The sequence below is a fragment of the Myodes glareolus genome, chromosome 11 (genome assembly GCF_982192425.1).
Source record: "Myodes glareolus chromosome 11, mMyoGla1.1, whole genome shotgun sequence".
Taxonomy (NCBI): Eukaryota; Metazoa; Chordata; class Mammalia; order Rodentia; family Cricetidae; genus Myodes; species Myodes glareolus.
In genome coordinates this window covers 13,597,345-13,609,159 of record NC_142036.1, presented here as the reverse complement: position 1 = coordinate 13,609,159, position 11,815 = coordinate 13,597,345, and the positions used below count along the sequence as shown (strand labels likewise).

The 11,815-nt window shown below is 45.5% G+C and overlaps 1 protein-coding gene across 5 annotated transcripts; it reads left to right on the top strand.

Moving 5' to 3' along the window:
* Positions 1-484: 484 nt before the first annotated feature.
* LOC146892515 (disintegrin and metalloproteinase domain-containing protein 21-like) lies at positions 485-9,694 on the top strand. 5 transcript variants are annotated; one of them, XM_087911476.1, is made up of 4 exons: positions 1,144-3,606; positions 3,716-4,044; positions 6,208-6,532; positions 7,108-9,694. In XM_087911476.1, exon 4 carries the CDS (start codon positions 7,325-7,327, stop codon positions 9,593-9,595), a length of 2,271 nt encoding a protein of 756 aa, XP_087767602.1. In that variant the 5' UTR covers positions 1,144-3,606; positions 3,716-4,044; positions 6,208-6,532; positions 7,108-7,324; the 3' UTR covers positions 9,596-9,694. The 5 variants fall into 5 exon arrangements, with proteins under 5 accessions (XP_087767600.1, XP_087767602.1, XP_087767599.1 ...); XM_087911473.1 differs by having other exon boundaries at positions 6,633-9,694; XM_087911474.1 differs by lacking the exon at positions 1,144-3,606 and adding an exon at positions 485-1,109 and having other exon boundaries at positions 6,208-9,694.
* The last annotated feature ends 2,121 nt before the right edge of the window (positions 9,695-11,815 follow it).

Genomic DNA, 11,815 nt, shown 5'->3' with positions numbered 1-11,815 from the left:
GGAAAAGGCCTTTAGTATCTGAAGGTCTAGGGTCCAGTGGCAGCGCAGGCAGCAGTGCAGACTCATGGGCCATCCTGAGCAGAAGTCTAACCTGCTGTCCTGTGATTGTATCTCTCCAGGAAGGCTCGGGAAGCTGGACCTGGTGCTGCCACGGGAGTATCTTGCTACATCACTTAGTCTCTCAATGTGATCCTTCCTGGATGGTGCTGGGGAGGCTGCTGATGGAGAGATGACAGGGACTTCTGGAAAAGCCTGCCTCTGGGTGGCTTCATGACTGACATGCTGCCTTTGTCCCCTGGAGGGGACGTTGGTGATGTCTTGAGACCCTGATATGTGGGCAGAGGAAGGGCAGAAGCTGCAAGCAATGTGAAGACAATCCAGACTTTGTGCTTTAAGGCACGCCGGCCCTTTCCTCTTTGAACACCACGAGGACTATGTAGACCCATCCTATACAGACCCGTATAGGTCTCCCTGTCTGTGTGGAGCATCTGCTGCCCTTTAACCCGTGTCTGCTCTTACAAGTTATTATTCTTCCCTTCACAGCACTTACGTGATGTCATGACAGTTGTTCACTAATGGTCTTCTGCCTAGTCACCCCCTGTTCCTGGGGGTCACCCTGGTATTTCTCCCTGCCTGACAGCAGGGACCTGACCCTGGAACACAGGGCACAGGCTTTCCTTTCTCTCAACAAAGTGGTCAGACTTTGCTCATTAGGATTGTCAGGGGTGAGTGAAAGGGAATCCTATGGAAAGAACTTATTTTTCTGTTTCCCTTGTTGGTCCTTCTCATCCTCAGCATGAAGTTGATCCAAGTGTGCTGCTCTGTGTGCTGCTCTACCCTTGTAAACCTTCTTTATGCTTCCCACGAGCAAATGTGTCGGACTTTGTTCTTCCATGGAGGGGCATTTGCCTGTTTCTGTTGGAGGCTGTTGCAGATATGCTGCTGTGTAACAATTATGCAGCTGCACTTAGGGCTCCACTGCTGATGGAGGAGTGGTTCCAGTGTGCCCAGTAGCAATGTCTGCTAGTTCTTGGTGAGCAGTCCTGCCCTCCAGTCGGACAAGTTCTGCTTGCTGCTTCTGAGCTCTACATTCTGGACAATTGGTGCAGGTCTGTCTTTTAGCCCACCCTACAGATTATCTTTAGTGATGTCCCCATTAACTTGAAATTGCCATTGTATTGTGTTGAAGTAGGACTGAGAATGTGATCTAATACTTGAGCATTCTCCTGGCAGGCACATGGCCCTTGGTTCAATGGATAGCAACACAGTGTTAAGCTAAGTTCGGTGGCAAGTGCTACATTTATAGTATAAATGCAAGGTGGGTTGTAGACAAAGTGTATGTACTCCCCACTCATGTACTGGGCACCACCTGCTGTATAACCTGCAGAGTCCCCTGCTATTCCTGCACTATGTGAAGACCCAGTGTGGCTTGCTTCCTTTCCCCTTGCTTGTAAGTTGGAGCAATTTACAGCTTCCCCTTTTCTGTTGCAATGAATGATGTTCTTTGTCCTGTTTTTCCATACTGCCCTTAATGAGGGATCTCAGGTCAGAGTCTATTTTCACAACTTGCTTGGCAGATGGTACTTAAGTACCTAGCCCTGCAGTGGTTTACGGGGATCAGAATCTGTGCCACTGTGTAAGCAGAGAGCCTAATCTTTTCTCTTTCTTTCTTTCTTTCTTTCTTTCTTTCTTTCTTTCTTTCTTTCTTTCTTTCTTTCTTTTGCAATATTCCTACTGTGACACAGTCACCACAAAGTCCTCCATCATCAGTGTTGTCTTTGGGTACATGGCTTTACTTAGGAACAGATCTGTAGTAGAGATGCTGTTGCTTCTGATGTGTTCTGACTCAGAGCGGAAGGACTCAGAGCTCTGCAGTGGGATCCTGGTTGGCTCCTGACTAGTCCTGGGTCTAAGACTTGATCTAGGAGAGGAAACTCTTGCTGGGATAGACACACTTATCCTTCCTCTACCACTTTGGTGTCTGACAGGGCTCTTGGATGGGGTTTTCTTACTAATGCCTGGGGTGCGGACTTTGTGTCTCTCTCCATCTTAATTTGGTCCTGCATGTTATCTTTCAGATTCCATATTCCCAAAATATCCTTAAAGGCTTTGTTCCCACCTCTCCAATCTGGTATTTAATAGTGGCAGTTACCCTGGGGCTGTGTATAGATTCTCAGTTTGAACCTGGTGTATCTAGGGTAACATAGGCAAAATGAATACAGAGGCGTTAGCTTTCAGTTCTTTCCCCAATTGTGGGCCGGGTGACCACAATCTCCTTTCAAGGTCTGAGTAGGAATGGCCCCTGTGAAGCAGATGCTAGGAACAACCAGCAATGACGGGTCCTGGTGGCTCTGGAAAGGCTTTAATTTCCGGGCATTGGCCGAGGTGGGAAGTCTGCTTAGTGTACTGACTCACCTGCTTCCCACCTGTGCTCCATGGGCTTTGCTTCCAAATGGGGCCCCACTGCCCTCATTGGCCATGGGTTCCTTTGGAACGTATTTTAGAAATTCGGAGACCATTTCTACTGTTCCTAAGACAAGCTCAGGGCAGTCAGAAAGCCCCTGTCTGAGTGTGAGTGACTGTTCACCTTTTCTATTGCTGCAGAAGGGCTGTTCTCAATGCTTTCCCTATCCAGGACTAGTGAGTGACTGCCTAGGCTACAAGTGGCACAGAAGCCTAGTTTCAGAATCTACTTTTTATGGTGATTAATTTTGTTTCCTTGAAGACTTGAGGCCTTTACAGATGCTTGGATGTATCGGACCCTAGCCCTGTATTTTCCCACAGCGAGGATTCCATAACTACTGTTTAAAAGTAGTTCTGGGGGATTGTAATGACTGACATCAGGATTCTGATCTCTTGTGGAGAGCAAGGGACACAGATCTCCTCTCCTGATGTGGCATTGTGAAGGGGAGTATGGCGTTCATAAAGATGCTCCTAAGACTTAGGAAACATAGATGCCTCAGGTGAAAATACATCCCAGAAAGCCTCTTCTACAGATGCCTCATGAGTAGGCATAAATATTATCTGGGTGGTCAGTTCTCTGACCTCACAGGTTGGTTTCAGCAGCTTGGACATCCTGGAAAATGGCAAAGGGCTAGCTTCATATTGCTGGAATCTGTGTGTAATTTGGTTGCGTCTGTGAAGGAGCTTTGAGGGAGTTTGTTTCTTTTGAGAGTTGGAATGCATGGGGGCGAGTGGGATGTGTTCTACTGCCATCCCAGAGGAGGGACTTGCCTGGAGGTTGACAACTGCATTGACTGTGGTTTGCTGTGAGGAGACCCGGTAAAAAGTGGTTGAACTGTGAAACCGCAGTATAATTAGAACCTCACAGGTGCAGGCAGCTCTTGCATTTTCTGCCTAGAGGTTCTTGCTGCCTCCGGACTGGGTGGGCACTGTGGGAGTGCTAAGTGGGCACAACATCAGGCTTGACCAATGCAACTGCCAGAAACTGGGCCCAGAGGAAGCTGGCTACCTAAGCTGCCCTGCTGAAGTCAGTCAACAGCTGCTCTTCCAGAAGGTTCGGCATATTTCTGCCTTTCTGTAAAGCAGCTGGAGTTTTCTCTGGATGAAAAACAAATCAACTGCTGAAATCTCAGAGGTGCCCTGGTAAGCCAAGCTTAGAGTAGGAGGATGTACCAGCGCTTCCATGGGAATAGCTGGGAAATGTTTGTTGTGTTATTGGCTTGTTGGGAATAATTAACAAATTTAATTTCAGCTCAAGTGGCCATGTTCGAGGAGTGAATTGAAGATTCTTGAGGCTGCATTGTTGGAGACAAGGGGACATATTGCTAGAGACTGAGAGGGTACTTGGAGTGACATGACGTGCCTCAGCTCCTGCTTGCCTACTCCTGTAGTACGGAGCAGAGGAAAAACTATCAAAACACCTGCTTAAGGCAGATTGATTTGGGACCATGGGTCAACCGAGAGCCCATTACAGGTGGGGTTTGTGGCTGTGGAGCAGACAGGGCTTGAATCACTGAGAAGACATCGGGATCTGGAGGACCAGAGTCTACGTGGGACAGAGGAACATGAGGAGCACAAATGGTGAGGCTCTTTCTAAACAGACCGGTCAGGGAGCTTGCTGTCTTTGCATGCCACAAGGACATGTTTACCGGAAGCTGGAAACGGAACAGTGACAGGGTTGGGTCAGTACTGAGTGTTTGACGCCATTATGAAAACTCCAGACTTCCGTCCCTTTATTTTCACCAGTAACTTTATTCATCTACATTCCATCCCACAGCATGATATTTGAACACTTGTGCTGTGGGTATCAGAGGTCAGGGATTGGCACAGAACTGTGTAAATATTTAATATTTTCTATCTCTGTCCTTCTCCTTCCTCTCACCTCTCATCTTTCTCTGCCTGATTTGTGTCACCTGCACCTGAGAGTCTACTTAGCTGGGTGGGGCCAGTTCTCTGGGTCTGTCTAGGCAGATCATGCAAAGATGAATCTGGTCACCAGGAGACATCTGAGATCTGCTCTGTAGTCTGTGCTCTGTAACCTGCTGACGTGACCTGCCTTTGTGACCTGACTCCAAGGTGCTCTGACTAACCACATGGTTGGACCTGGAGTTGGAGTGTGGAGTGGCTTGAGAAGCTGGCTCTGTCATTCCCTAGTTGTGTAGATACCCCATCAGTATTATGAAAAATGGCGCACTCTAAACTCTAGGATGAACACCCAATCTCTTTTCCTTCCCTATCCACCCCCACTATATACAGCTTTTCTAGTGATGATTGTGTTTCTCTGTTCACACAGCAGGGGGCAGCACAGAGCCTCGGCGTGAGGCTGGACAGTCACACCATTATCGGAGATGGCTAGAAAGAGGGGACCCTCTTCAGTGTCCTTCAGTACCTTCTCTTTAGTCGTAATTCCCCTTGTGCTTGCTGAGCTCATACGTCCACACAGGACTTGGGAATCCAGCCTGGTGGTATGAGGAGTCTCAGAGTCATGAGCCTTGAGAAGCCTTTCCCAAATTGCAGTATAAGCCCATGTCCCCAAATTTGTGACCCATGAGAGAGCGCATGATTCCTTTCAACCTAATTCATGACAGGACATTCATCTGTTTCCACAGCCAGACAGGGATCCAACCACTTCCTCCCTCCCTCTGCCAAGAGCCACCTGGTGTCATTAGGTGCAGTGATGTTGGTGACCACAGAGGGAAGCAGAGGCTTATTTATGGCCTCCTGCTGGCTGGGTGAGCTGAGAAGGTGCAGTCCTCTATAGGACTCCAGTGGTCCTGTAGAGGATTTTCCCCCTGAACACATAAAGGAGATAGAGACTTTTCAGAGGAGGTCAATTGTTAAAACTCAATGTTTTGCTCATAAATAAGATTCCTGCTGCTATACAACTTATCTATGTGGCTGCAGATTTTGGTCATGTTTCTGAGTCAGGGCTTATCAGGGATTATGTGGTGATGTTAGTCTGTTCCTACTTTCCTCAATGAGCTTTCTGGAAGAAACCCAGAGGTTGCTTTTCTTTCTACAAAAGCAAGAGACGTGAAGGCACTAATGATAAACCTGGGGAAAGTACGTGGCATACTTCTTAGACATTCATACCAAGGGTGGCTACTGCTATCCCTGCTGAAAACAGATCAGTCTGCATATTTGTAGAAATTTCAGTGGTCAGGAAAGAAATATGGTAAGCGTTGGAGGGGAGTAACAGCTGGAATTAAGTAAGACAGGGTCAGAGATAAAGTGTTCACAAGAGATGGAATTTTTAAAAATTCTATAGTTCTGAAACATTACAGCTGTAACTGTCATGTTGAAACCCCTTACCACTGTAGACACCCTTCTGAGGATGTAGTGTTGCTGGTGGCCACAGTGGGAAGCAGAGGTTTATTTATGGGCTCCTGTTGGTTAGTAGGATAGAGGCTGGAGTTAGGAAAGTGCAATCTGACTCCAGTCATTCTGCAGTGGATTATTCCCCTGAATACGGGGAGGAGATAGAAAATTTTGAGAGGAGGTAATTCAATAAAACCCAATGGTTTCCTCAAATTGTATAAGATACCTGCTGCTGTAGAACCTATCTCGGTGACTGTAGGTTTTGTCCATGTATCTGAGCCAGGGCTTTTCAGGGACTCTGTGGTGATGTTACTCTGTTCTCACTTTACTTAATGAGCTTGTTATATATTCATTCATTCATTCATTCATTTATTTATTTATTTATTTATTGTGTATATGATATTCTGTCTGTGTGTATGCCTGCAGGCCAGAAGAGGTTACCAGACCTCCTTACAGATGGTTGGAAGAGCAGGCAATGCTCTTAACCTCTGAGCCATTTCTCCAGACCCCTAATTAGCATTTTGGAGGGAGCTGAGAGGCTGCTTTTCCTTCTACAAAAATAAGAGACACGAAAGCACTAATAATAAACCTAAGAAAGGTGTGTGACACACTTCTTAGATATTCATAGCAAGCGTGGGTGCTGCTATCCCCCACTGAGAGCTGATCAGCCTGTGAGCCTGAAGAAATCCCAATGGCCAAGAGTGGAATACACTATGGATTGGAGGTGACCAACTGATAGAACTCAGACAAGGTAAGGGATAAATCATGTTCACAAGATACTGGATTTATAAAATTTCTAGAGATCAGAGAGATGACAGACAGAACTCTCAGGTTGAAAGTTATTACTGTAGCAGGTCTCCTTCCGAGGAATCACCACGTCTGAGGAAATATTACACCGTGTGGGACAGCCTTGAAAACACTGGCTTGGAACCAAGAGCAGCAGCCAGAGTGTACAGCCTTGGAGAACATCCATCATGTGGAAATCTCAACACGCTCAAATAATATCGAAAAAGTTTAATCCATTTTAAATACCTTAACTATAAACTCAACTTAAAATAGTTTTGAAGAATAAAGTATCACAGTTAAATGGATGATTTTCACAAGATTTACCTTCCACTTCAAAAAATGTAAGAATTATGATGACAAATAAAAAGAAAATTTGAATTCCAGAAACAGAACCAGAGTAATATTGGGTTGCAAATACATTCAGATGACTGAAAATGTATTTTTGTATGTCAAAATGTTATTTGTATGTCAGGAAATATCAGAAAGGATTGAGCTTGTTCAGAGGGGACACTCTGGCTTCTTCTGCCTTTTCTCTCCCAGGTGAATTTGTAGATGCTGCATTTGACACCATTTTACCCCAACCTCAGCTAACATTGTCTGACTCACTCCTGCCACACCCAGTAACTGTTACCTAACTCCTCAAGTTGTCTGGGTAACCAGCAGGTCTGGGAGCCTGAAGAAGCCCTTTGTCCACTGTCAGTGTCTCCCATGCCAGGCAGTGGCCACAACTGAGGGTTTTAGCCTCGCTTCGTCCAGGATGTTATCTGTGAGCTGGGGCATGAGGCTGGTAGAAAGACCAGTGATCCCCAGGGCCCCACTCTTGCTGGTTGCACTCTGGGTGCTGCTCCTGGTTCCCGGCCAGTGTTTTCAAGGACCTCCCACCTGGCGCTACACCTCCTCGGAGGTGGTCATTCCTCGGAAGGAGATCTACCATGGTAAGGGATTTCAAGCACCAGGACGGATCTCCTACAGCTTGCGTTTTAGGGGCCAGAGACATATCATCCACCTGCGAAGAAAGACACTTATTTGGCCCAGACACTTGCTGCTGACAACTCAAGATGACCAAGGAGCTTTACAGATGGATTACCCTTATTTCCCTGTAGATTGTTACTATATTGGCTACCTGGAGGGGATCCCTCAATCGATGGTCACTTTGGATACTTGCTATGGGGGCCTGGACGGGGTCCTGATGTTTGATGACCTTGCCTATGAAATCAAACCCCTCAATGATTCACACAGGTTTGAGCACATTATTTCCCAGGTAGTAGCTGAATCTGGTGCCGTGGGGCCTGTGAATGAATGGAAGCACATGGACCATAGCACAGGCCCCTCTTTATCTAGACCAAATTCCAATGTGGCTCCCAGAATGTCTAGTAGAGACTACGCTTCACATCCAGCTGCTATAAAAGGCCATTTTCAAGCAACCTACTCGGTACATGTTATAGCCAGGACTATTGATAGGAGTGCCCGGTATTTGTTTTCACTAATCAGCTTAATGGACAGTTTTATGTCCAGCATTCACATGCGTTACTATGTTATTATGTTATCTGTATATAACAGAGGAGATCCATTTCCACATGACTTCAAAATGCCGGGAGGGCCTATTCATAATTACTATTTGTCAAACTTTTACTACAGATTTAGGCCTGATGCATCAAGCTTAATTAATAATTACGGGCCTCAGGATGATGACGCTGTTCCAATTGCACGTGGTGTATGTAGTCCCAATGGCCTAACCCTTATTGGTAAAAATGGCCGAGCTTATATATTTATGTCTATGTTCGTAACCAATCGTGTTGGGAGGAATATGGGTCTGAATCTTGATGATGAGACTTGCTGTTTTTGCCAGAGAAGAGCAACCTGCATTATGTTCAAGAATCCTAGGTTAACAGATTCTTTCAGCAATTGTTCCGTTGCAGAGTTAAACCAAATACTCAGTACCCCTGGTGTGATGGAATGTCTTTTCTCTGACTTTACTACTTATTATAATGAAACACATACCTATAAAGTTTGTGGAAATTCCATACTAGATGAAGGTGAGCAATGTGACTGTGGCTCAAACAAGGCATGTTATGCAAATCTGTGCTGTCAGAATAACTGCAGATTCTCAAAGGGTAGCATTTGTGATAAGGAACCATGTTGTGCAAACTGCACCTACAGTCCTTCTGGGACACTTTGCAGAAGTGTCCAGAACATTTGTGATCTTCCAGAGTACTGTAATGGGAGTATACTCACTTGCCCAACAGACTTTTATCTGCAAGATGGAACCCCATGCTCAGAAGAGGGCTATTGCTATAAAGGAAACTGCACCGATCGTGATATACATTGCAAGGAAATCTTCGGTGTAAGTGCCCGTGCAGGTAATAAAAGGTGTTATGACATCAATAAGGAAAGCTATCGGTTTGGACATTGTCAGAGAAGACAAGAAAGCCTCGTATTCAGAGCTTGTGCCGAAAACGATAAGATGTGCGGAAGGTTGCAGTGTACGAATGTCACCCACCTTCCACACTTGCAGGAACACGTTTCATTCCACCAGTCAGTTATTTCTGGATTTTCCTGTTTTGGGCTCGATGAGCATCGAGCAACAGAATCAACAGATGTTGGACGTGTGAGATATGGTACTCCCTGTTCCCAAACTAAATTCTGCGATCATGGGTCTTGCAATGGATCTTTAACTGAACTGGATTACGACTGCACCCCAGAAAAGTGCAATTTCAGAGGAGTATGCAATAACCGTCGGAACTGCCATTGTCATGTGGGTTGGGACCCTCCGAACTGCATAGGAGATGGACTTGGAGGGAGTTTAGACAGTGGACCCCTTCCGCTTAAAATGCGCACAATAAGACAGAGCCAAGAACCAGTGGTTTACTTAAGAGTAGTCTTTGGTCGTATTTATGTCTTCATAGGCTCACTCCTCTTTGGGGTGGCCTTTCGTGTAGCAATTACTAGGCTTATCAAGTATGAAGACTTGCAAGCTGCTTTATTTCGTGGGCATGGACATCCTCCTGGACCCAGTATGCCAAAGTAAAAATGAGTTAGCCTCCTGGATCCTGTAAAATAAAGAGAAATGAAAACAGAATACAAATGTCAACAAGAAGACAATAAAACTCAATCCCACAGTTCTGAAGAGCCTGGGTCTATTTTATGGGAACACAGGAGGTGCTGAATTCGGATACCACCTGTCTTTGATAATTTGCTGATACTCGCACTAAAATACATCTTTCAAAATTACAATTTGATGTCTTTTGTAATGTTGGTAAGTTGTTAGGAGCTGCACTAAGCTTGTTCCTTTGTTGGTCAGAGGAGACCTTGAGCCAGGAACGCTCTAGGTCCTGAACTTAGGTCTTTGGGCTAAGGAGTAGTGGGAGTTGTCTACATTTCTTTTAAGAACGTACCTAGGATATTTCTATAAAATGTGGTTCCTGAGCTCTGACACTTTCCCAGTCCTTATCACCATATTTGTCAGTGGTCCTCTCTCCTCCAGCTTGTGGATAGGATTTTCAGGGGTACGGCTTAGAGGAAAGGAGGAGGAAAGGCAGAATTGTGATCCAGGTGAGGAAGTTGTATAGGACCACAGAAGCATTACATCATATGAAGCCAGGGAACTGTTGTTTAGAACATCACCGTTAACACAGATCCATGACTCACTACGTGTACTACCCACACCTTATGGACACAAACTTTCCAGCGCCCCACTGCCAGAACATCACAAAAAACCCAGTCTGATGAAAGGGTAGAAAGCTACTTTTTAATTCCTATATTGCTTGTAAGATTTTGTTGTGCTTTACAGGTTGAAGAAAAGAAGTATATAGTAGAAGACTAGACAATAAAGATGGAAATCAAGAGAGGGTGTGACTGTCCTTTTCCCTAATGCCCTCAGATCAAAAATCATAGTATGTGCCAACTCCGTGAGTTCTCTTTGAGCCCTGTGCTACTGGAGGCTGGCCCTTCAGGCAGCAAAAGTCCTGTGGGTCTTCAGTGTACCCTATCTCTGCATATAGCCTTCTGTCTTGCTTTCATGTTCCCTGAGATATAATCTGTATATTAGATTAGATATAATATGTCTGTACATGCCAGACAATCATTTTCAGTGAAAGGTCTGCTCTGTTAGTATTTAGTATGTGCTAAATTTACTCTAATTCACATGTTTTTCTGAAGTCAAATAACCTTCCCGGAGTCACTGCCTTCTTTGTTGCATCCACACACAAAAGTACACTGAAAATGAAGCCAAGTTGTCTGCAGCATTAGACTGGAGACCACCTCATTCGCTTTGGCTCTGTTCATCCCCAGGTTCCCTCCTGGAATGACAAGAGATGTGTCACACCCCACTACTGTAGAAATGAGGAACATGCCATAGTGACTGCTCTGCCCGTGTCCTGCTCCTCCTAATGATTCTCAACCCCAGCAACATAACAGTTACCACTAGGTCACCAAAAAAGGAGAATGAAGCAGGATCATGGGATTGACTTTTGGTGTGAATAGGGAACACCATGAGTATTTAGAGAGTCTGAAGTTCATCCCTCTAGAGACCATGAAGCCCACTAATAGGTTTAAACCAGACCATAGAAAGTTCACCTTAGGACTTTTCCTTCCCAGCATATCAAGGTATACAGAATGAAGCTGCCTTAGTAGCTAAGTGAGTGAATTATGTTCGTCCAGTGTTCGAAAAAGGCAAAATCCATCCAGCATAGTGACCACTAACCAGAGCCACAGAATCTGTGACAGATGTGCAAGAACTGACCACAGGGGACTCTGCCTTTGTGAGAATTCTTCACTGAGGGAGGCACAAATAACATGCACCCCCTCCCCCTCCTCATAAGGTCTCCTTTGGTCTGGACCAGCAGCCCATTCTTCAGTGGCAGGGTCCTGAGGAGGAGGACTGGGATGAGAAAATAAAGAAGACAGGAAAGGTGTATGTGTATGATACTTAAAGGCTCAGACATGTTATTTTATTTAAAGGGAGGGTAATTGTCCAATGGGAAAACTATGATCTGGGAAGGAGCAATCATCTCTTTAGGTATTAAGACCCAGCTGAGGATCTTCTGAGGTAAACACACTGAGTGTGAAGGAGGAGGGCCAAACTCCCTGTGCAGGGTCAGCTTCTCTGCTCAGAGTGCACTGGACAATCTGGCGTTAGCAGATAGTTTGATGGGGAAGATAGCCATTAGCCCAATTAGCTTCTGAGAGAGAGAGAGAGAGAGAGAGAGAGAGAGAGAGAGAGAGAGAGAGAGAGAGAGAGAGAGAGGAG

Coding starts and splice junctions, on each gene's coding strand:
- LOC146892515 (XM_087911474.1), top strand. CDS start 7,325: ATGTTATCTGTGAGCTGGGGCATGAGGCTGGTAGAAAGACCAGTGATC.